The sequence below is a fragment of the Microplitis mediator genome, chromosome 7, assembly GCF_029852145.1.
Source record: "Microplitis mediator isolate UGA2020A chromosome 7, iyMicMedi2.1, whole genome shotgun sequence".
NCBI classification, from domain to species: Eukaryota; Metazoa; Arthropoda; class Insecta; order Hymenoptera; family Braconidae; genus Microplitis; species Microplitis mediator.
The window spans coordinates 25,761,327-25,788,323 of record NC_079975.1 but is presented as its reverse complement, the minus strand read 5'-3'; the positions used below and the strand labels follow the sequence as shown (position 1 = coordinate 25,788,323).

Here is a 26,997-nt window from a genome sequence, read left to right as displayed (position 1 = left end):
ACTTCTAACTTTAGCGGGATTTGGCGAGCCTAAGATAACGACCTAAAATTTTTTTTGATTTCCGAAAATTTTTTTTTTGTACAAGAAAAAATATTTTTGGTATTAATAATGAAAATTTAAAAAAAGCGGATTTTCGGCCCACCCTAATGCACATACGTCAGTATAAATTTTGTATGACCAATAAAATTACTGAGGTTGCAATATCCAATTAAATTACTTGCCCATACTTGGAAAACGCGACCTGTGTATCAAAAAACAAAAATCTAAATGGAAACAATTGAGAAAGCAATTAACTATATAAAGTATTTGATGAATGTGTTGGGTGACAGGAAAATAGAGTTCGTTTCATGAAATTCCTGACCAATATTGGATGTTGTTACGCCCTCTTAACCCACGCCCTCGGCTGTCTCATGCAGATGTGACCTCTACGAGACTTCCGATTGACTCCCGTCAGAATTTTCTACTCGAAAATTTCTAGTTTACTCTATTAGTATGGTATAGTATAGTAGTGTACACAGTTCGGTATGAGCAGAGTAGAGTGAGCTGAGAGTATGTAGTCCAGTAAAGAGGGCAAAGAGTTCAGAGAGTTATAGAATAGAGCGAGAAGCCGAAATGAGAACTAGAGTGGTCGCCTAGACTGAAAGGAACAGACGATATTCCTAAACAGTCTTCTCTTATATAGTACCCGTACTACTCTACAGTCTGCTCTATATACTTGACTATACTGTAGATGTACCAGTTGGAGCGTAGTTTCGTTCCCCCACTCCTTGATGCATTCTGATGTAGACCTCGTTCCTTGCTGTCGCTTCAGTTACTCAGCGAATGTAGTCCCGTATAGATGCTAGAGATATAGACATACAGCCTCTGAGTGCAGACTCCAGCGTCTACCCTCTACCGAGCAGCTACCAAGTGGTTCCGCTGACCATCGCAAACTGAATTTCCGATAATTGCTTTCTGCGTCGCCTAAAATGATAATTAAATTTCGCGGAATAGTTAGAGAGACCGAGTAATGGCGATACTGAAGCTATTGAGGAAGACAAATGGATGCTCGGCAGATGGACGGTTCGCTGGAGGAACAAAAAGAGATGCAATATAACCACTGCACTAGTTTCATTGTTTATATAATGCCTGGCAATCCATCCCATCAACTTCACTGCAATTCACTGCCGCCGCAGATTATTTTCGTTAACCATCCGAGATAAACAATAAACGTTTTTTAGATGTAAAATACCTTTGTTCGGTTGTTTTGATACTCCTGCCGGAAATAGTTACGAGGAATGTTAATTTTGTTGTTGATCATAACTGTTTTTTTTTATTTTCATCTCGTGATTGGAATGTTTGGCCGAATTGTTTGATGATTGAATTCTGGGGTTTTGTTTTCATTGATGGGTAGATTGTGGACGTATTTGTTTGATATGCCATTTCTTTTGTTTATATTTGTTTAATATGAGTAATAACAAGCAATTTGTGGGCTGTTTGCTAAATAAACAATTATTTAATGAGCAAATTGGATCAAATTGACGGGGGTCAAGTACACACCAAAAAAAAGGATTTCTTGTTCCGAAAAATTTTTTTTTAGTTCAAAAAAATTTTTCGCGCCAAAAATTTCTTATTTTTTTATGACTGAAGTTAGCCGACGTCTAATAATATTTGAAATTTTTCCAAATCGATAAATTATAAAAAAACAAATATTTAAAAAAAATGCACGTGTAGTTTTTTTGATTTTTTACATGTGGATTTTTTTAGTTTTTTTTTTTTTTTTCGTAATTGATCTGGTGAAAAAAAAATCCGAAAGTTGTTAACTTGGCTGTTAACTTCAGGATCATGTTTTTTATGTAACACTTCATATTAAAATATACATAATTATTTTCAGTAGCTTATCATACATGTTATCAGTGGATTTTACACAAAAAAAATCTTCTGTCAATTTAAATTATTTTTCGACTGAAAAAGAAATTTTTTCGAAATTTTGTTTTTTAAAAAAGTTTTTAAAAATTGGAGCTAAATACTGTTTGGTCTTCGGTATAAAAACAAGGTAGCCCCGCGCCATGACACTTCACACATATACATGTGTTTGAACGCGTACTTGGCGCGAGACACTACCGTGTCTCCTGATATAAAAACTAAATTGACAGGTATTATAAATAAATAATAAATCTTCACTTCTGCGCTCTTAATTCCAATCGTTTTCTCAATTCAATACTAAAACAAAAGTTTATTTATAAACTCGTAGCATAAAAGCGTCGAGTTGTTTGGTGACAACAGCATCAGTTCAATATAATGGATTATAACATGAAAGCGAGCGTCAACCAGCGTAATGCCATGTAATGTAAGGATAGGCAGGTTTAAAACGGACACGTCCTCACTCGGTTCGTTTCAACATTAGAGTTTCGACGTCGTTCACAGGATACACTTGAAAAGCCGGAGATAGAAGTTTGGACATGAACGAGGGATCTCCACTCATTGAGCGAGAGAGTGAGACAGTTTGTTAGTTGGCTAGTTTTCCTCAGCAGACAGAGAAAGACAATAACCAACAACCAACACCACCGACCGATACCAAAACCAATAGCAACCCATCCAGGAACAGGGATACAGTCGTACTAGGAAACAGTATAGGGGATGAAAAGGAATAGACAGAAAGGGAAAATATTTATATGAATAAGTGCGACGAAGACCAACATATATGTATACACAGATGCAGACGAACAGACCAACAGCAATGAGAATATATATATATATACTCCGATATTGGTATATAGTCATCTCATCGGCTTATCGATTTCAAACTCTGGCTCCTTGACGTCATATCTATTCCCGTAATATAGACGCGATGCGAGCTTACGTTAGTGCTGGTGCTTCTGATATTATATAATACACTTGGATGTATGCATATATAGATTTCCTATGAATTTTGGTCGGATGAGTTGTATGTAGGTATGTATGGATGTATGCAAGGGTGTGTTATATAAAGAGAAGACGCATGTTACAGATTTTCTGTTAACCCTTAGGCAATGTGTACACCCGTATTCGAGTATCCCTTGTATAATCCCAGCTTCTATATACTGTATTCGTTCAGTCGAGATATAAATATATATATATATAGTATTTTATATGATGTGTGTTGCAAACATTTACTGGCTTGAGAGTGTGTACGGATGGATAGATGGATGGATGGATGGAAGGATGGATGGGTAAAAATTTGATGAACTGTATAGAGGAAAACGATATATGTGATTTGAAATGGGACATATCGGGCAGCGATGTTGTAGTTATTTAAAAGGCTGCTAAATGTATGAGAATTAAATATAGAAAAATGTATGAGAGATAATGAGTAAGTTGAGGTATTTTATTTTTTTAATTAATGTAGGGGCGGTTGGATAATTGCGGAAAAATCGTGGGTTAGGTCGCGATGACGTGGAGTTTGTGTGGGATTGATAAAAATTATTTTTTAACGAGTTTTAGAATAGAGGTATGATAATTTATTTATTTGATGACGCGATATATTGGCGGGATGTTCGTGTGGGTGTTGATTTTACTGGATAGTGAATTGAACCAGATTTCTATACTGTTTAAATTTTTTTCTAAAACTTTGAGCGAAAAAAATCTAGGAACAAATTAAAAGTTAAAATGGAAATGAGGTTTAGTAGAACGAGCAGATCGAGTTTGGGCCCTTCTGCTAAACTAGACCTCAAGCAGGAATAAAAAGCTTATAATGAGATATATTCATACAAAACTCACATACGTGCATACGGCAACTCCACATTCATATATTTAATACTCGCTCCGTAATTTTGTCCTCTGCGTCCGCGTAATTACGATACCTATTTGCATTACCCGTTAAATACGCTTAGTAGTTTGTCCAAAAACATTCACCTTCTATTTAATACATCAGTCAATCCACTCATTATAATTAACTTTGACTTGCCATTTTATTAATTAAACTAAATAATTTTAATTATCAAAGCCGCTGAAATAAAAAATTAACTACCAATCTCATTAGAAGTTATATTTTATTTTATAAATCGAATAACGAATCCCTCAAATTTTTAGAACTTTTTTTTTTCATCATTTTTCATAAAATAAAAAACATATTTATGAAGTCATATAAATAAATATATAAATTTACTAGTAATATAATTTATTTTTTTTTTACTAATATCAATTTTTGAACCGGGAAAACCTCAATTTTTTTTTTTTTCATTGATTAAAATTCCCCATAAAAAAACTTTGAGAATTTTCAATATATAAAAATAATATGAGTGTGAATTTAGCAGACATCAGACAAATTTAAAATTATAAATAAATAGAGTAAGTAATTAAAAAAAAAATATTTTGAAAAAATCCACTCATTAATTTTAAAATTTTTTAAATGCGCATTTTTTAAAAATTTTATTTTATTAATTATTTACTCTATTTATTTATAACTTTAGATTTGACTGATGTCTGCTACATTCACACTCATAAAACAAGTAGTCATATTTATTACTTTTTCAAAAATTATTGATTTCCCGCCAAAATTTGAAATTTTAAAAACTCCATAAGTGAATGTAGCAGACATCAGACAAATTTATAATTCTAAATAAATAGAGTAAACAATAAAAAAAATAAAATTTCAAAAAAATGCGCATTTAAAAAATTTCAAAATTAAAAAGTGCATTTTTTCAAAATTTTTTTTTTTCATTTTTCCTATTCATTTATAATTTAAAATTCATCTGCTTCATTCCCATAAAATTTATGATACTGAAATTAGCCGACGTCTAATAATTTTTTGAATTTTTAAAAAACGATAAATTATGAAAAAAAAAATTGCACTTGTAGTCTTTTAAATTTTCTACATGTGCATATTTTTAGTTTTTTTTTTCTTCAAATTTAATTGTTTAAAAAAAAATCCAAAAATTTTTTATGGTCTGTAAACTTCAGGATCGTTAAAATTTCCACATTCAGACAAATTAAAAATTTCAAATATTCAAATATTTCCCGCGCTTACGTGACCTCCGAACTAAACCACCCGAGCCTCAACCAATGGCCATAAATCCCTCCTGGCGCCATCTTGTACCCCCAAAAAGAACCTCGAATCCGCGCTTGCTCTGTGGCGCATTTACTGCGCAGCTCATCCACGCACCAGAAGTAAGACAGAGTTTCGTGAGTCTTACAGTCGCGAGCAAGACACCCGACAACACGGTCACTATACCAACATCCAATACTCCAATACTGTGCATCACTCAGTTAAATACAATACACGTAACGCAAAAACGCCTTAACAGCAACGCGGTTGTTACTTTCAGTTCTCTTATCGTGTTCGTGTGCTCAGTCATATTCCCTTAAACTCTTATCTCATATTTTTCTTTTCGTGTCTCTCCCATAGTTGAGCGTCTGTTCAGTGTGTCCAGTGCCTTTACACGCTTCCACATAAAAACTCAATCAAACAACAACGGTCTCGTCAACCTCCACATTGAACGTACATTCAAAATCCATCAGGTCTCCAGCAGACTCCGAACTCCAGACGTCTCGAGTCAAAATAAAATTATTTTTAAATTCACTCGTGCACTTGCGTTAATTATCAGTGTAGTGAATTTTAAATATCACTTAAATTACTAATTGTCGTGCATCGATAATTTAAATAATTTAAATAATTAAAAGTGCGTTTATTGGATTGGATAAAAATTCAAGTGTCCACGAGTGTCCAAATGTGTTTTGTGTTACGTATCAGCAATAAGTGGATTTAGGTATAGTGTATATTAATTATTACTATCATAATTATTATTATTATTTGATATATATTTAATTATATATTAATATCAGTGTAGAGTTAAGTGTAAATTAAGAACCGCCATCGCCATTGCGGCGTTTACATTCAACCGGCGTTCGTCCATGTGCAATTTTTATTTAACATCATTATTATTTTATTTTAATTACTCATTTATATATATGAATATATACATATATATTTATTCATATTTTTATTAATTTTTTATTTGAAAATTTTTTATTTTTTTTTTTTGGTTACAAAATTTTACGTCGATTGTTTGATGCCAAAACCGCCATCTCTATTTAATATACTATATATATATATATATATATATATATATATATAGATATATATAATTCATATTTTTATAAATTTATTTAAAAATTTTTATTTATTTTTTTTTGCAAAATTTTTGGTCGAAATGCGAAACCGCCATCTGTAATATATTAAATATATATGTATGTATATATGTATATATATATTTATATGATACGCGTAAACGCCCATTAAAATAAAATTATAAGTTTTATCAGAATAAATATGCGGTATTGATATAAATATATATGTGTGTGTGTATATATATGAAATTGATGTGGATAAGAATATCCGGGTGATGATGATGATGATGATGGTGGTCGTATGTTGATAATGAGTAAATGTGCATGTGACATGTTGGTTATGTCTGGTTATGAAGCATGATTGATTTTAATTATATACAAATATTAAATTTAATTTAAATTCATTTATTTCAATTATTGGTTTTGTATTTAATTATTTTTATCATTCATTTATTTCAAAATTCATTATTAATTTTGACCGGGATTTTTTTATTCTGAAGCCAGGCATACAATTTTATTACGATCCTGAAGTTTGCAGACGATTAAAAATTTTTGGGTTTTTTTTTCAACAAATCAATTACGAAAAAATTAAAAACTAAAAAAATGCACATGTAGAAAATTTAAAAAACTATAGATGCAATTTTTTCAAATATTTTTTTTTTTTATAATTTACCGTCTAAAAGTAAATCCAAAAATTATTAGCAGTCAGCTAACTTCAGTATTATCAATTTTCTTACGATCCTGAAGTTAGCAGACAATTAAAATTTTCGGATTTTATTTTTGAACAATTAAATTTGAAGAACAAAAAAATAAAAATATGCACATGTAAAAAATTTAAAAAACTATAGGTGTAATTTTTTCAAATTTTTTTTCTTATGATTTACTGTTTTAAAAAACGATTCAAAAATTATTAGACGTCGGCTAACTTCAGTATCGGATTTTATTTTAGTTTTTTTTTTATGATTCTGAAGTGAGCAGACAATTAATAATTTTCGGATTTTTTTTTAACAAATAAATTACAAAAAAACAAAAACTAAAAATGTGCAGATGTAGAAAATTAATAAAACTACACGTGCAATTTTTTCAAATATTTTTTTTTTATAATTTATCGTTTAAAAAAAAGTCCAAATATTATTAGACGTCGGTTAACTTCAGTATCATTTTTTTTTTAGTAAATTCTCTATTGATAAAAAAAATGTGAGTGTGAATGTAGCAGAGAGACAAATTTTTAATTATTAATTAATACAGTAAATAATTAAAAAAATGAAATTTAAAAAAAATGTACATTTAAAAAAATTGGAAACGGATAAGTGTATTTTTGAGAAATTTTTTTTTGTTAATTAATTACTCTTTTTATTAATGATTAAAAATTTATCTGATGGCTGCTACATTATGAGTGTGAATGCAGCAGATATCAGACACATTTTTAATTATTAATAAAGGGAGTAAATAATTAATAAAATAAAATTTAAAAAAAATGCGCATTTAAAAAATTAAAAAAATAATAAGTGCATTTTTTAGAAATTTTTTTTTGTTAATTATTTACTCTTTTTATTTATAGTTTTAAATTTGTCTGATGTCTGCTCACTCAGTCATAAAAAAATTCATACCAGTGATTTTAAAAATCTGTGCGTGTATTTTCCAATTAATTTTTTAGCATAGAAATTTTTATGAGTGTAGCAAATAGTTAAAATAAATATTTGAAAAAATTGCACCTGTAGTTTTCTAAATTTTCTATAAGTGCAATTTTTTAGAATTTTTTTTGTAATTGATTTGAGAACAAAAATCCTAAAATTCTTAATTGTCAATATGCTGAAGTTACAATAAATAGTTTTTGGATTTCTTTGACACCAATAAAATTACAAAATAAAAAAATGCACATGTAAAAAATTTAAAAAACTGTAAGTGCAATTTTTTAAAAATATTTTTTTTTTATAATTTACCTTTTTTTAACAGATCCAAAAATTATTAGACGGCTAACTTTAGTATAATTTATTGTCTACTAACTTTACAATCGATAATTTGTTTATAAAAATAAAATAATTGTCGGATATGCGATATATATCTCTAGTGCGATATCTCCATAACAATAATAATAATAATAATAATAATACTTATTATTATTATTATTATTTTTATTATTATTAATAATTCATATAGATTTAAAATTTTAAATTATTAGTCTAATAAATATATATACTGATATTAAATATGTTAGTAAGAGTTGTTTAATATATCGAAAGGCATAAAGATAATCCCCACTTATAATTATTTACTTTTTTTTATTTTCAAGTACCAACTCTTTAATTCACGAGAAATTCCATGATCCGGTCATTGATCTGTGGAAAATTTTTTTCTATACTTTATTTTAACGGTACTTATATTTATTAGCAATTGCATTTATTTACATTCTTTACAGTTTATTTACTCAAATAGAAACGTCAAACTTTAATAAAATTTTTAATTAAACCCTAATTAAAAAATAAAAATAATTTTCTATCGAATTTAAAAAAACGAAATTTGTTTCCTTATTTATTTAAATTTATACGCAATAAAAAATCAGTGAACTTTATAAACTATTGCATATATATATAAATATAAAAATCAATATAAATTGAATTGAGAATTGAAAGCCTTTGATTTCAATTTCATCAACGTCCTCAAGTTTTATTGGAGCAATCCAAGTTAAACCTGAGATTGCATTTTATTCGCATGCATTCGAGACAAAACGACAAGTATAATAAAATAAAAAAGCATAAAGAAAAAGTTTAAAAAGAAAAAGCATATCTCGGTTTGTAACGGTCTAACCGGGTAAAACTTGTCCTCCCTTCTCTCATTTAATTTTACTTCTCCCTCTCTTTCTCTCGTCTCTTATTTTCACTTTGCAGACATAGACATTAAAAAAATGGATAAAAAATATAGAGAAAAAGGCGACCAGGTGTTCTAAGTTTACAACGTTCTTTTAAAGCCACTCGATTCGTAAATGCAATTAAAATAATGTCAATATTTTTTAATTACCTGTAATTAACTTGCTAATTATTCATTATTATTTTTTATTTCAATTCTTAGATAATTTTTTTTTTTTTAATGAGTATGAATTTAGCAGACATCAGACAAATGTAAAATAATTAATAAATAGAGTAAATAATTAATAAAATTAAATTTTAAAAAAATTTTGGAAAATCCAAAATTGCACACCTCAATCGCTCATTTTATTTTTAATCAATACCTTTATTTTTTTTTATGAATTTTATATTCAACTTTTGAATTATTAATTTGATTTTTTTATTTCTTCATTCCAGTTTAATTTTTTTTTTCTTTTATTTAATTTTTTTCTAAAAATTTAGAGCGATCATAAAGCACACCAGCGCTTTCGCGCTTGAGGTGTGCAAAAAATTTACTTTTGTAATAATAACAATAGTAAAAATAAAAATGGCTACGAATCTTTTCGTGAATAATCACCCGTATAAAAAAAATTCGTTCCAAAAAGATTCCAAAAAAGTTCCGCATGCGGAACTTCTAAAAATGAGACAGATTAGAACTTCGAATGGAACTTCTTTGTAACGTTAGTAATTTTGATGGTAAAAAAAAGTTTTTATAAACAAATTTAGAGTAAAAAAAGGACGTTTTTGGAATTTTTTTTTGGTCTATAAAAAATTCAAAAGTCGTGATTTTTTAACTGATACTTTTTTGGAATGTCTATATAAAATTCCAAAAACGTCCTTTTTTTACTCTAAATTTGCTCATAAAAACTTTTTTAACATCAAAATTATCAACATTCCAAAGAAGTTCCGTTCGAAGTTCTAATCTGTCTCATGTTTAGAAGTTCCGCATGCGGAACTTTTTTGGAATCTTTTTGGAACGAATTTTTTTTACACGGGCAGTCTTATTATTTTATTTAATTACAATTAAACTAAAAGGATTTAGACAGTAATTTTCAATAGGGTTCTTGTGATCAAAAATACAAAGATAATAAAAAAAAAGTTAGGCCGATTAATTGTGTCTATCGATAGTTATTTGGTTTACTAAGTTTTCATACAGGACAATTGACGACTCGTGTCACTGGGATTAAAATAATTTATATTTAATCAATGGAATAATTAATCGACTTAATATTGGGTCGAAGTTATTCTTTAATAAATTGTCTTTGTGTTGGTATAAAATTTGACCCATTTTAGTGTAATCGAAAAAGTCTAGAGATAATTTAATGTGAGTGAACGAGTCAAAAAATTTAGAGCGATCATAAAGCACACCAGCGCTTTCGCGCTTGAGGTGTGCAAAAAATTTACTTTTGTAATAATAACAATAGTAAAAATAAAAATGGCTACGAATCTTTTCGTGAATAATCACCCGTATAAAAAAAATTCGTTCCAAAAAGATTCCAAAAAAGTTCCGCATGCGGAACTTCTAAACATGAGACAGATTAGAACTTCGAATGGAACTTCTTTGTAACGTTAGTAATTTTGATGGTAAAAAAAAGTTTTTATAAACAAATTTAGAGTAAAAAAAGGACGTTTTTGGAATTTTTTTTGGTCTATAAAAAATTCAAAAGTCGTGATTTTTTAACTGATACTTTTTTGGAATGTCTATATAAAATTCCAAAAACGTCCTTTTTTTACTCTAAATTTGCTCATAAAAACTTTTTTAACATCAAAATTATCAACATTCCAAAGAAGTTCCGTTCGAAGTTCTAATCTGTCTCATGTTTAGAAGTTCCGCATGCGGAACTTTTTTGGAATCTTTTTAGAACAAATTTTTTTTACACGGGCAGTCTTATTATTTTATTTAATTACAATTAAACTAAAAGGATTTAGACAGTAATTTTCAATAGGGTTCTTGTAATCAAAAATACAAAGATAATAAAAAAAAAGTTAGGCCGATTAATTGTGTCTATCGATAGTTATTTGGTTTACTAAGTTTTCATACAGGACAATTGACGACTCGTGTCACTGGGATTAAAATAATTTATATTTAATTAATGGAATAATTAATCGACTTAATATTGGGTCGAAGTTATTCTTTAATAAATTGTCTTTGTGTTGGTATAAAATTTGACCCATTTTAGTGTAATCGAAAAAGTTTAGAGATAATTTAATGTGAGTGAATGAGTCAAAAAATTTGAAGCGATCATAAAGCACACCAGCGCTTTCGCGCTTGAGGTGTGCAAAAATGCGCACTTGGAAAATTTTGAAAATTATAAGTGGATTTTTTTAAAATTTTTATTTATTAATTATTTACTCTATATATTTAAAATTTAAAATTCGTCTGATAGATGGTACATTCACACTCGTTTTTTTTTTCATAGTAAGAAATAATTTATTGTCATCTCTACAATAAATTTTTTACGAGCGTTTGATTAAATTAAAATTAATTGCGTTCAAGTTGTAACTGTTCTATTACTACTCCGTATTTTATTATTTTTTTATCTGTTTGTTATTTGAATTTTTATTATCGCTCCTTTAAATTACGCTTCTGAATTACGCGGTTGTATTTCATATATTAATCACTGAGATTTTATATTAATGATGAAATGTTAAATTTTAATTTATGAAACGATGCAATGATTTGTAATCACTGAGAAAGTATTTAATTTTTTTTTTCAAAAAATATATGGGTGAAAAAATATTGTTGTTGATGTCGGTCAATTGTGATAAATATCGAGGTGATTGTAATGACAAATTTATTTTTTAGTTCATTTCGGAGGGATTGTGCGATTGATTTTAATAAATAATGTTTTGATTGTTTGAATAATTAAAGATCGCGGTTGAATGTTTGAAAAATAAATGACTCAACTGCCGCACATTTCAATAGATTTTAATTTACTACCAGTTAATTTCGTTACTCGTATCGCCATATTTTTTATTCTATTTCACGCGACCTGTTTATTAGCTCAACTATTAAACAGAAAGAAAATATTTTGGGTCGAACGTTTTCGGGAACTGGGTTAAGATTTTCTTGAGCCAAAGGAATTTTACTTTACCCGAGAAAATTTAGATTTTGACTAAATATTTGTCGCGCCCTAAGAAATTTTTTGTATTATAAATTGAATACATAATTTTTTTTCCGGCGAGAAAAAAATTCTTGTGCCAATAAATTTTTTCTAGTCCTAAGAAAAATTTGTCTTCAATTCGTAATGCAAAATATTTTTCGCGCCAAAAAATTTTTTTTTTCGGGTCCCTAACGTTTTATTCGCAGACGTTAAATTCGCGAAGTTGTAAATCGGTAATGTGCTATTTTTTCAAAAGTTTTGTGTGTGTAATAACAATAGTATGTTAACACACTCACGCTTGCATTAGTATTGCAAAAATTAAATGAGTAAATAAAGTAAATAAATTATTATAAAGTCGCGGATTTAATGTCTGCGGGCAAACATTCGTGATACTTTTTTTCTGTATATTATTTGATATTTATTGCAATACGTCTTTATTTGAGCATAAAAATAGGCGTTTTTTTATCACAATTGTTCTCATCAATTTACCAAACGGTTTCTGTTGCATAAATCATTTAAAATAAAAATAAAAAACAGAAACCAATGGAAAAACTCAAATAAAAGACACTGAGCAGTTCGAACAAACGTAAACAATCGTATCAATGAAGATTCATTTAAACTGATACGAATTTCTTATCATCTATAAATAAAATATCCATTAAAATCAACACCCACCCGAGCATCTCGCCAATATATCGCGTCATCAAATAAATAAATTACCATATCGCGATGCTGAAACTCGTTAAAAAAAATTTATCATTCATTTTTTAAATTCCCACCTCATCATGACCTAATCCACTGTTTTTCCGCAATCTCAAATTATCCGACCGCCCGTAACACAAACACGATACCGACATTAATTAAAAAAATATAATTCCTTAACTTACTCATACATTTTTAAATTTAATCCTAAAAGTAAAATTACCCTCATACATATTTGAAAAAAAATCACTTTATAAATTTACTTCCATTTTTATATGTACAGAAAATATAAAAGGATTTTTTGGTGCAAGAAATTTTTTTTTCCCCCCAAGAAAATTTTAATTCATAACAGGGGTTCGCACTTTTCTCTCTATTACACTCAAGTCCACGAACGGTACTATCTTTGTTGTACTTGTACAGTAAATGGAAACTCTGACCGAATTTTTCTTTTAAACAAACTAATATTATCTAACAATTAAAGCGCACTTCGTTAGATTAGACAGTAATGCATCAAAGTGCGGTCTGTGTTTTGTATTGAGAGATTTTGTTTCCGAATAAAACCCAACCGAAAATATCTGATAACCCCTGATTAGACTAAAAATTTTCCTGAAGCAAGTAAACACTTTTTCATATAAATTATCAACAACAAAATGGTAAAATCATAGGAAGGTGAACAGTAATTCAAAAATTATAATATAAGTTCCGTCCCTTTATTGGGACTTCTTCAGCAACTAATGCAAGTCATTATAAATAATTTCCAAAATTATATAAATAAACGAATAAACAATTAATTTGACAATCACATGGTCCAATTATCAACAATAATTACTCATTACCCCACTTGATGATTAAAAATAATAAATTTCTTGTTTATTTATGTTACAGTGCGAAGAACGAGCCTACCTGGGACCGATTAAGAAGCACATCCCCCGAAACCCCCCCAGCCAAAATCACACGCCTTACCTCACCCCTGTCCTTATCCTCTTCCAGTCCCTATTTCCCTGGCGCGAAATCGCGCCATCAAATCCGCGAAGTGGCTAAACAAACGGGAATTCCATCTGTCGACGGTATGGATAACAAACCAGTTTTGAACGATGACCCCTCGGTCACCCTCACCATCCGACTTATTATGCAGGGCAAAGTGAGTACTCCATTGCTATCATTTTTATCATTTTGATTACAGTCGAGCTCCAATAACTCGGATTCCGATAAATCGGAACCTCCTCAATCTTGACCCTCACTGACGATATACATTTGCATGTGTGTATTTATATGTCATCAGTCATCATTCACGCAGATGTACCCATACAAAGTCACTCGGCCAAGCATTGGCAATTAGTAATGACCCAAACCTAGTTAATTACCAGCAGCCGTTTAATTTTTTGAACGACGCTGCCGATGGCTGGCCAATGAATGGCTGCTTACGACTGGCCGATTATCGGTTCGCAACGTTGGGCTACTGTTGGTGAATCAGTGTTCAATGATTGATTGTTGTTGAAGTAGACTGAATAAGTAGATCATATTAAAGTATCAGCTCAACATTAGTAGGTTCGTCCAGTAGCCAGTGTTCAGACCCAGCAATCAGAAGGACGGCAGTTCGCGCCCAGAGCCCAGCAGAATTTTCACCAAGTTTTTTTCACATCATTTACTACCCCAATTAAATAGTTTAAACGTTAATGATCATGAATTCTACTAGGATAATAAAAAAAAATTTTTTATTAATTAAATCTATTTGCTTGCTTGGCTGATTGCTGGCTACCGTTAATCGGCCGATAGTCGAGCGCCATTAATGGGCCGAGGTTATCATCCCGACTATAAGCCGTTTATCGGCCAATGAAAATTTCCATTTCTGAGCCATTAATCGACATTCTTGGCCTAGTAATGGCCCAATCTAGGGCCAATTCCCAAACTTTGTATGGGTAAGAGCGCATACGTCACAGTTTGAATTTTAAGGGAGAAGGGGCATCCGTTAACTCGAAAATTCCCAGAAATTTCCACTCCGTAGAATAACTGTCCGAGTTAATGGAGTTCGACTTTATTTTAATTCACCCTCCGTTATTCCTCTTCAATATTCAATATTTAAAAAAATCCCTGTCGCAATTCACCCTCGTCTCTGTCACTGATTACAACTCGACTCAGATCTTTATTATTCAGATTTAATTCTTCAGTCCGTAGCTTCAGAAATCGAGGGAGAGACATCTCATAGCAAAGATTATTATCGCGGGACAATACTAGCTCACTATTTAACTTAAACACAATAATCTAGCACTTGCTCTCCTCTGAATATCTTTTGTATTAATCTCGTAGCTGTGACCTTTGTAAATCCATCTGCTAAATGGGGTGTCGCGATTTAATTGTCAATGATCAAAGGCGTTTTATGTGACAGTCCTGTTACTTGGATGAGTATTTATTAAAAGCTGGAGGAAAAAGATAAAAATATTAAAAGCTTTTGTTATCGTACCTTATCCTAGTTTACTTTGTATCGTTATAAAATCAATATTCACTTTTTATTATGGATATTAATATTAATATTCGCCCGGTACCTGAGCTAATTTTTATTTTATTAATGCGGGTCTTTTATTATTATTATCATGGACAGCACATGGAGTCCTCGGATTAATTATTTATTATAAGTAGCTAATTAATTTCATTGTTTATTCATACGAATATAATATTTATTTGACCGATAGTTAATTACTTACGTACTAATTATTAATTATTTAGGGTGGATTTTAATAATTCATTTCAATTTTGGTTATTAATTATTTTTTATATAAATTTTTTAATTTACATTTGAAAAAAAAAATTTTTGATTCATTAGAAAATTTGAAATTTGATTTTTCAAAACTTGATCTTTTTTTCTCAGTAAAATTTCATATAAAAATTATGATAAAAAATTAATTTTATTGACTCAGACTCTCGACTTTTTTGATAAAAAAAAATTTTTTTTAAATGTGCAGATAAAATAATTATTCAGACAGTTTAGAATTTCGAGTCCTCGTAAAATTTTAACAGTAATTTTAATTTAATTACAAAAAATTCATCAAATTTCGTTGCAAAAAAATATTTTTGGACAGGATCGATATTCCATTTATGTCGTACTATTTAAGAACATACAGCGTCACCAAATTTTTTTTTTTTACCATTTATATTTCATTGGTTAAAACATAAATTTTTTATGTTTGCTGGAAAATTTCCAGTCTATTATTATTTTTAAAAGCACACTTTCATTTATGAAAAAGAGCGTCGGGTAAAATGGGGTCGCTAAAAAAAATCCACTTTTTTTTATCTTAAATATGATAAATTTTCTATTTTTCATTTATATTCAGCCAATAAAAATTTAAACTTCCCATTAAAAAATCAATTCTTTAAAAATCTCAAAATTAATTTAAAAAAAATTTACGTCCCATTTTGCCCCAGCACCCTAGGTCTCAATTAAAAAAAAAAAATTCCGTGGTAATTTATGCTTCAAGATTTAAAAAAATATCATATTCCCGTATTGATTTCATAAATTTTTTTTATTATCCTCACATTTTGTTTATCAAATTTCACCCCCTTGTCCTCCTCTCGTCCCTCTTGCTCGCAACTCCCACCGTTATTTTTATCACGATCGAACACGCTCTCAGCTCTCACGTGTGTTTCTGAGTGTAGGGCAGAGTAGAGACAGACACGTCGCAACAGCCACGATCGACTCTAAAACACAACCACCATCAGGACAGGCGTGCTAAAGTGCGACATGAAAATTATTGCACGTTTCTGCATATCTGAACGATCCTCTTCGCGTCATAAATCCACTACTTCTTTTACACACTCATACTCATACCCATACCCACACATGTATAGGTGCAGTTGCATACATATATGCATTAAATTTGTATAGAGCAAGTGAAAATGTATGTACAAGTAAGCCTGTATATACATATATACATATATACAGAATATCATGACCCTTTGTGAGTAATATAGAGGAGATGAGACAGCCGGTTCTCTGCTAAGGGTTTCCTTTACCCCGTCTCACGTTCTCTGGCTCTCTGGTTCCCACGATGCATGAAGCTTGTAGCTTCGAGACTCCAAGAGCTTCCACGTCAAATCTCATTACACCCTCGTTTTTTCGCACCGACGACCACGACGACGACAACGACAACGCCGGGGAGACGAGGGGCTTCTTTTTTTTCCTCGCACTCTACTCCCTAGCCTCCTTTATCCTTATACTGCACTCTCTACTGCTCGAGTTGCTTTTCATCATTTTTTTTTTACTTTTTATTTTACTTACTCATTTTTTCATTCTTCCCGTTAGTCTCAGGCAGTGTGACGTTTTTTTTTCAGCTTGTTTTTAACACTTGCCGCGACATCTTTATATATAATCGAGCTCTATATCGCGCATAATGTTACTTTATATATACATATATATTAGGGGCGTGCGAATGGTTGAATTATTCGTAAATTTTCGAATTATTTGTAACTTTTCCAAGTATCCAAAATTAATTTTTTTTGCAGATTTTTATCTGAGATCTATTTGCCTCTGAAAAAATTTGAATCATTAGAAAAAATATCAATATTTTAAGCCGTTCTAAAAAAACTTTCGAATAATTTGAAAAATTGAAATATTTTAATGTCGAATAATTCTTTAGTTCAAAGTATTCGCACACCCCTAATATATATATTTATAAATTTACTAAAAATTTATGTACCTGAAGATCGGAACGTTTTCCGCGAAACGAAAATCAGAAAACAAAATGACAAGTAAGAAGTCTACTGGAACTAGAGTTTTGGAATGTTTCGTACACGCGTTAGTATGTCAGCCGAAAATTGCAGGCCACCCCCAACTACCCCTTAAGCAGTCAAATTACATAAATTTTTCATTTTCGTTGCGCGTAAAACGTTCCGATCTTCAGGTACATAAAAATTTGACTTCTAACTCCAATAACTTTTGAACAGAAGGCTTTATCAAAAAATGATAAGAGATCTTTTTTATAGAGCATTCAATTTCCTACAAACTGTATCCTTAGCTTATCTATACAATGACCCATAGCTGAAGTACAAAATTCCAAACTTAAAATTATTTTTTTCCCATGTTATTTAAATGGAAAATAGAAACTTATGATTCGTGGCCTCTAAATATCGATATTAAGAGCTCGTATTCTACAGGAACTATTTTTGCATCCTCTGCATTTGAAAAAAAATTAGTCGATTTTTTTGATACACTCTAATATACATATTTTTAAAAAATAACCGTTGACAAAAAAATTTTCTTTTATTACTTTCGTCTATAAATCAGATATTTTTTTTCATGTACGGGAGTCAAAAAAAAATTCGCAATTTTCGTAGATAAATTAATAGCTCAATTTATCTTATAAGTAAATAAATAAATCACAAATGCATTGTCATTAGCTGCTTAAACATGATTTTAAAATTACATCTATTTGTCTTATGTACTGTAGCCTTTTAAATAAAACAAGTGGTAGGTTGGACATTTATTAAATCGTTCTACTCTCTCAAGTTAATTTACTCTACTTCTTCTTCTTCTTCTTAAATGAACACAAGTATTACGTGATACATAATATAGTTGTAGGTGTATTCCAGTGATAGTGATGGTGATGGTGAAAGACCTGGTTTGTCTTCACGAGTTTAATTAACATAAAAAAAATTTACTCGTATTACTTTAATTGTTAAGCACTTAATCTTCGCCTCTTCTTACTATTCTTTTTTTTTTTTATGAGCAGAATGCAAACAATTGATAAAAAAAATAGAGTATGTCATTTTTATTCTCGAATACATATTTTAGCATAATAATCGATGCCCCGATTAATAGTCTAGTGGCATTTTTCCGGCTCCTGATGTATGAGCTCTAGTTTTTTACCATCGGCTTACTCTCTAAACTCTTTTACTCGTTTTGTTAAATTTTTTTTGTGTTTCTGTTTCTACTTTTTATTTATTTTTTACTCTACTTTACTACTGTGTACTCGGTACTCTACTGAGCTTGGCAGTAGGCTGGACCACAGCCAATACTTTCAGCCAGATCTGCCGTACCGTAGACTACTCACTGCTTGGGGATCTTAAAATTCTATTGTATTACATTGAGTATCATCTCGTCTCGAGATCTTTGGCAGCGTCTCATGACAAGAAAAGAGATAAAAAAATAAATAGTCATAATAATAATAAATAACAAACTTTCGACGAACTTAAATATTTCATTCACTTTTAATCATTTGTTGGCTCCATGTGTTTGTGTTGAAATAATTTATAAACTTTTTTTTTAATTACGCAATAAAAATCTTTTATTTATTTTGACTCAGTATTTTTTTAAAGTCTGCACAGAAAAAAAAATTTCTTGGTGCAAAAAATTTTTTCTTACCGCAAGAAATTTTTTGTTTTCAATTCGTGATGCAAAAAATTTCTTGTGACGGGTAAAAATTTTTTGTTTTCAATTCGTGATGCAAAAAATTTCTTGTGACGGGTAAAAATTTTTTGTTTTTAATTCGTGATGCAAAAAATTTCTTGTGACGGGTAAAAATTTTTTGTTTTCAATTCGTGATGCAAAAAATATCTTGTGACGGGTAAAAATTTTTTGTTTTCAATTCGTGATGCAAAAAATTTCTTGTGACGGGTAAAAATTTTTTATTTTCAATTCGTGATGCAAAAAATTTCTTGTGACGGGTAAAAATTTTTTCTTTTCAATTCGTGATGCAAAAAATTTCTTGTGACGAGTAAAAATTTTTCGCGCCAAAAAATCCTTTTTCTGTAAAAAATTTTTAGAATTTTCTGATCCAATTTTCAAGTTTTCCAAATTTTTTCAAGTGTTCCACATAATTTTGGAATTTATTCAAATATTTTTTAGGGTTTTTGAATTTATCCAGTTGATGTACAAACAGACTAATTGACATCAATAAAATTCCTTCAATTTTTATCGGAATGTTTCCTTTACATCATGCACTGACTATTATTCAAATAAACGAGATTAATTATAGACCTAATTTCGAGCCGATTGCGGCATCGAAATTCTCAAATAATTACTTTGGGTTTGAAACTTTCAACTCAACATCTAATTATTTTTCTGTCGCCTAAAAAAAAATATCCCGTTTAAATCAAAATCGTTGATTTCCGCCCGGAAAAAAAATAATGACCAAAAAAATCCTCCACACAATAACTAAAACTATTTTTCAGAGCAAAGCTATTTAACTTTGGAATTACTGTTAAGTAGAACAAAGTAATTCTTTTTATCTATTTCCCAATAAATACGATAAAGAACCAATCGCACTGTTTTCCAAAGTTTTAAAACAAAATTTATATTTTACTCTCCATAATAAATTACCGCAATAAATTTTGAAATTTACAAAAATTCCCGCCATAAGTTCGCAGTAATTTAATCTAAAAAAAAAAAAAAATACGTCAAAGCGCATATGGTTTTATCTCCAACATTTTACCCCGAATGAAAAAAAAGTCGTCGGAATGTCTCCTGGAGACTTATAGCTAACAAACGGCGAAGTAGTTTTTTTTGCTACATATCCAACTGCTGCCGTTCCAAGCCATTTTACATTCAAAGACAAGTCTTTAGACTTTTGCATTGCATTGCATTACATTAAATAACGTTACGTTAAATTGCATTGCACTGCTATATATATTTATATAACACCGGGAGTTAAGTCTGGTCTGATATCGAGCGATCGTTAAATCTCGTAGACAATCTGGTGAGCATGATCTCGTTGATGTGTTCACTGGGTTGCCAACTGGCAGACGATTTTATCAGGCATTAAGTGCATTAATTCATGCCAGCACTCTGGAGGAATAACTTAACCCAAGTACCAAAGGACTAATCGACTTCAACTTATAATTATGTATATACATATATTTGAACTTGTATTTTTCATCTCCTTCTTCTTAACTTTATCGGTACTTCAGCTCGCCAGTGTCTTAAAAATTCATTGGATATTTTTTATGCAGTAGATATTCACTTGAGTCCAATGCAACCCGACAATTGTAATCTTACATTACTGGAGATATCGATTCCGTCCGATATTCAAAGTATCTGGGTGCACTCATGGACAAATTTAACCGATAGATATATACCCGTTTTATTTTTTTATCTCTTGCCATTATTCTAGTTACTTTTGGCTCTATTCGTACCACTGATATTTTTTTATTTATTCTTATTCACTGTCTTGGTCTGGGGGTCGCTGAAAGGAACGATATCTCTGAAGGTTCATTCCAGCCGACTGGACTAATGCCAGGGCTACTGGCCAATCTCGAGTTTTTTTTTCTGTATTATTGAAGAGAGACGTTAATCACAGGTGCAATTGCTGTTTAAGAAATAAAAATTTTGATTTATTTCGTCATTACTTTTGATTATTTATAAGTCTTCATTAATTTCCGTGTAAATGAGTTCAGTAAATGAAGCTGTCGAAATTTGGTTCACTTCTGTATGGCGATCAAATTTTGAATCTGTAAATTTGGACATTCTTAAGTTTGTGTACGGAGGCGCGAAACTTCAAACTCATTTTTGAAACAGTAAACAAAAATTTTGATTTTGTATTCGAATTCAATTTTGGCGAATTCAAAAAACAAAATTGCGGTTAATTGGTTTTTTTTGGACACAAATTTAAATGAGTTATGAATTAAAATGAATATTTTTTATTACTCATGTCACATATAATTTTCTTAGAATAAAACATATATACAGTTAGACCGATAATTGGCATCAATCCAAGTTGTTTCTTTTCTTCTCTCTCATAAAATTTTCTTCATGTTATATACCAGCTATATTCGTTTTGTAAATCGCGTCATTGCCTTCAACTACTTGCTTGAAAGGATCCTAAGAATACGATAAAAAAGCCAACTTATATATATATACATATATACATACATACAATCCGAGACTCAATTGCTGTCGTTAGACTATCTGAGCATTTTTATTCGATAATCATAGATATAACGACATATATACATACATATATATATTTTCTAACCAATTTCATTTTATGATACTATAGCCTGTAGTTTATACATTTTTTGAATTTTCAAAATTACAAGTTTAATTTGTTTTGTTTCATTTCTTCATATATACATATATATGGCTTCGTAATTATTGATCAGAAAAAATACCCCCTGTAGAATTTGATACTCGTAAAATAATATTCTGCCCCTTGTTCAAAAAATTAGTTTAGTATCATGCAGAAGTACCATTTTTGGTCACTGCTCTATTTTTGGACACTTGATACTTTGTTTCAATTAAGAAGAATTTTCAAAAAATTTTCCAAGTTTTCTCCTCAATGAAAACTCTTATTACCATACATAGAAAGACTCGATGCGTTACTCTGTAATCCAGCGATTCTTCGTCTTATTTTTTGAAAATTTCCATTCGGTGAGAGAAAAATTTACTGTACTAGTGCACTAAGGGAAGTTACGTTCACACTAACAATAAAAACCGCCCAATGTTAATAATTTTAAATAAGAAGACATTTTTACTTTTAAATAGTTTATTTTTGAAAATATATTGATAAATAATAAATGACTAATATTATACACGGTAAAAAAAATTGTTTGAATTTTCAAAGATTGTATATAACGCAATAAACACATACATTTGTGCTCGAAATTTAATTACTAATTTCATATAGAATTTAAAATACACGTTTTTGAATTTTAAAATTAACACTTTGGATTTTCAAATACTTTTTTTTTAATTTTCAAATAAGTATTATGAAATTTCAAATATAATTTTTAAAATTCAATATATGTTTGAGTATTTTCAATACTTGCTTTGAAAATTTTTAAATCAAGTATAAATTTTAAGTACGTTTATTAAAATTCATATTTTTTTTCTTAATTTTGAATACCAGCTTGATTATTAAATTACGTATATTAAATTTAAAGCTTTTTTAATTGAAAATACAATTCAAATATCTAGTTATGAAAATTCAATTCCTTTTGTATTGTAATTTTCAAATTATTTTTAACACTGTATATTAGTCAAGTTGTCCACAAGTTGATCGCAATTCACAGATACCAACTTTTTGGTGACCAAATTTGGTTATTGGGAATTATAGTAAATTATGAAGACGTGGGATGAAGCCGAGAACGGAGTAAAAAATTCAAAAAATTTGTTTTTTCATTCTTAGATGATTAGTAATCATACAGACGAATTTCAAAATAGCCCAAATTTTGGAAAATTGCCCAATAAAAATTCTTGCTCGTCTGAAATTCGCCCAAATTGCGGTAACACGCATGGAACCTCAATCTGGCAACTCTGCCGACATAAAAAAACGTGCAAATTTCCCTGAATGAAAAAGTATAAAAAAAACTGATTTAAATTTTGCGTGTCCAAAATTAGCTCTAGTGTCCAAAATTAGCTCTAGTGTCCAAAATTGGCCTTAGTGGCCAAAAACGGTACCTGTACTCTATTTTGTCCAAGGATCTATTTATACAGGGAGTTAATACTCAGTGGCCCATATATATGTTCATATATTTATTAAAACTACTTGAAGTAATTATTTTTCTTCGTTATATTGCACTGATTCTTAAAACTGCCTTTTAATTACCGTAATGATTTACGATTTGGCTATTTAGTTTAAAATTATTGCGAAATAGTTTTGCGGTTTATGAGGTGAACGAACGGTTTTATAGATTCGTTTGACATCAAACACTTGGATAATTGCGTTTGAACCAAAATATATTATATTAATATTAAATTATGTGTTTTAATTAAATTAATTTTCCAATAAAATATTCAGTATACAATTAAATTTTATTTATTACGAATCATAATTATTTATTTTTATAATTATCAAGATGATAAAAAAAATTTAATTAAAATTTCAATTTTATTTCCCACCTGATTAATGAATTTTTTAATTTATTTAATTCCCCGTGAAATGACCGAGAGTAAAATGAACTTTCGTCATAAAAAGCCTTTGATAAAATTATTTCAATGCGAAATTGAATTTTATTTCGTACAAAAAATTTTTTTTTTTACAAAACTGATAAATTCATCTTGTAGTTTATTAAATTCCTCTCAAATTTATTTTTAATCAAGTCGACTTTGATGAAGAAAATTTAATAAATATTCACCGTAACGAATTTATCATAAAATTTATTTTTTAAAATAAAAAAATCAATGATTTTATTGCCGATAAAAAAACAATAAAAATTTAATAACAATAGTAATAAAAAAAAAAAAAAGCCATTAGTAAAATAAACAGTAAAAATTCATGATTTCGGTAGTAAGTTTTAAAGCACTTGTAATTCCCCTGGGTGTACTCTAATTGGGGCTTAAATATACACATTGGAAAGCTCGAACGTCGGTGATTGAACGAGCAATTTGCATGATATCCCACTGGATTTTCCTTAATATCCTGAGCATAGACCACAAAATTACCATCAAACTCTCAATTCACCGGTAGAACTAGAGCAAGTAAGCACAGGAACCAACTGCTCGATATCGACTCCATCAAAATTTAAACGATTGATTTTAAAAGATAAGACGAGTAGTTCTCGGGCATAATAAACCCATTATCAAATGGGTAAACCACCGCTAAACACCATCATCACCATTATCATACTCAATGAGACCTTGATCCAAATTTCGACGAAGTGAATATAACCGACGAACATTCGCTAAATGCGAGACATGAACGCAGATAATTTCGATAAAATGTCTTTAAATGCTGGCACTTTGTTTTAAGAATACTTAGACAATCATTATCATAATTGTCGCTGTTGTCGGGCGTAGTCATTAACACTAGTACAACCTGCCGCTATTTTTGATCTCATTGTCTATAGCTGAGAGCTAAATATACAGACAGATCGCATAGTTGTTTATACTCTTGTTTTATTTATCGACTGGCTGAGTTACTTGCTGGTATTTTATCCAACTTAAATGCTGTTTGTTATTCACTGGTAAGCTAATGCTGACATTATCGTCGGGGTCAAAGCATGTTAGGACCAACTAACTAAAGCTACATGACCTGGCTCTTAGCCTGGAAATGTTTAATTTATCTAATAATAGCATTAACACTTTGCGCTCCCTGATGTCTCATCGATCATTTCTTAATTCTCTGTATTTAGATTTTTATATCTTAATTTTATTTTTTTTTTTTGCTTACAGGAAGTTGGAAGCATCATTGGTAAAAAAGGTGAAATTGTCACGAGGTTCCGTGAAGAAGTAAGTGGCCATTTTTTTCATACTTCGCCGTCTGGTTTGCGATCGAAATTTTTTTCTCGACTTTCATATTAAATCATCGATTTTTATTACACGAAATTGGGTTTAATTAGACACGTACAATTTAGGCATAATTTCGACGGGGTGTTAAATCGATTAATTATTTTATGGACTTTAAATAAATTAATTCCCGTATGAAAATGCAATATATGAGTTTCAGTATAATTAAAAATATATGATAAATTATATGGAATTATAAGAAGTCATATATGGAGCCATATACGAAATTTTGCCGAAATATTATATGATTTTATAATCTGCAACATATATATCGGTAATATATTTTTTTTACATGCTAACTTATAAGTATTGCTTATAATATTTTATACTATACTTTAAGTTATATGATAAGATATATGATTTAATTATATGACTGAAGTATAATATTTATACATGTAAATATATAATTATATAAATATATGTTCACATATATTTGTATAAATGTATGTTAATATATATTTATATAGATATATGTTTATATATATTTTTACAAATATAAAACTAAAGATTTCATGCTATAAAATGCTTTTTTTTTAAATCTCAATACGATTATTTTTCATGAAGTTACAGTCTTGCAAAAATCACTAAAAAATTTCTAAATTTTTTTTTTTCCTTTAATTTTTGGTATGAGTGTATTTTTTAAATTATTTGTGTATAATAATATCGAAATTTTTATAATATTGAAATTATAAGTTTATATATAAAACGAGAATATAATTTGAGATGTAATATCATATGTATACAATTACATATATTATTAATTATATGGATTATAATAATACTGAAATTATAAATTAATTTATAAGATGAAACATATATTTTACGTTATAAATTAATATATAAAGCGGTCATATAATTATTGATACAATATCACATGTATATAATCACATATATTATAAATGATATGGATTATTATAATATTAAACGTATACATTATTATATATGATAAATCATACATTAATCAATATTAATAATTTTGCCGCCATATATGTTCAGTTATTTACCATATATTTTTTTATATATTATCGACAGTATATGGTTTTTTCATACGGGAAATCTGTGCTGTCGACTGTCTTGTAAGAATCCGGAAGCACGATAACTCTAGAAAAATATGTTAAGTCGGCATAATTTTTTTTTTATTAACTTCGTACTATTAGTGGCAAAGACACTTTTGAAAATCGCGATTCAAATCCTCTTTGTTTAATTGTAATTAACAAAAAAAAGTTAAAACCGGTGATTAATGGAAATTTGGCTGCCATTTTTTATTTTTTTCTCCACCTACTGGTGGCAGCACTAGTCGATAGTATTGAAAAAGTAAAAGCGACATCTTAGAAAAAGGCGGGAAATTTTAAAAATTTGAATAGTAAGAAAAGCAAACTTTTGAGTGATTAGTCGGATCGCAAGTTTATTTTTTTTTTTTTAATGAACTTTTCAGTCCGGTGCAAAGATAAACATATCAGATGGTTCGTGTCCTGAGCGAATAGTAACAGTAACTGGACCAACCAACTCAATCTTCAAAGCTTTTACCCTGATATGTAAGAAATTCGAGGAATGGTGCTCGCAATTCCACGATGTCTCGGGCGGAGGCGCTGGAGGTGGCGGTAATACACCACGTACTCCAATCACCCTACGGCTCATCGTTCCCGCGTCTCAGTGCGGATCTTTAATCGGCAAAGGCGGTTCCAAGATCAAAGAAATAAGGGAAGTTACTGGTGCGCTCATTCAAGTCGCGTCTGAGATGCTTCCCAGCTCCACAGAACGTACAGTAACTATCTCCGGTACCAGCGAGTCTATTACTCAGTGCATATATCACATTTGCTGCGTCATGTTAGAGGTGAGATAACAACCATCATATTCATAATTAGACATTCAAAAAAATTATATTTTTTTTTTTTTTAAATAATTAATGTTACAATTTTTAACTAAAAATTTCTAGGCCTCAAAAAAAAAATTTTGAATAGAATAAAAATAAACTTTATAATTTTCGATCATTTAATTTCAAAAA

General features: G+C 29.6%; 1 protein-coding gene across 5 annotated transcripts in view; it reads left to right on the top strand.

Annotated features, from left to right (window-relative positions):
- The first annotated feature begins 5,156 nt into the window (after positions 1–5,156).
- LOC130671860 (poly(rC)-binding protein 3) overlaps positions 5,157–26,997 on the top strand; it is a 46,084-nt gene continuing 24,243 nt past the window's right edge. For all 5 annotated transcript variants that reach the window (XM_057475966.1, XM_057475965.1, XM_057475964.1 and 2 more), the window contains exons 1-4: positions 5,157–5,726; positions 13,664–13,919; positions 24,879–24,935; positions 26,428–26,826. In XM_057475966.1, coding sequence (XP_057331949.1) covers positions 13,848–13,919; positions 24,879–24,935; positions 26,428–26,826 — 528 coding nt within the window. In that variant the 5' untranslated portion in view covers positions 5,157–5,726; positions 13,664–13,847. The remainder of the gene's footprint in view (positions 5,727–13,663; positions 13,920–24,878; positions 24,936–26,427; positions 26,827–26,997) is intronic.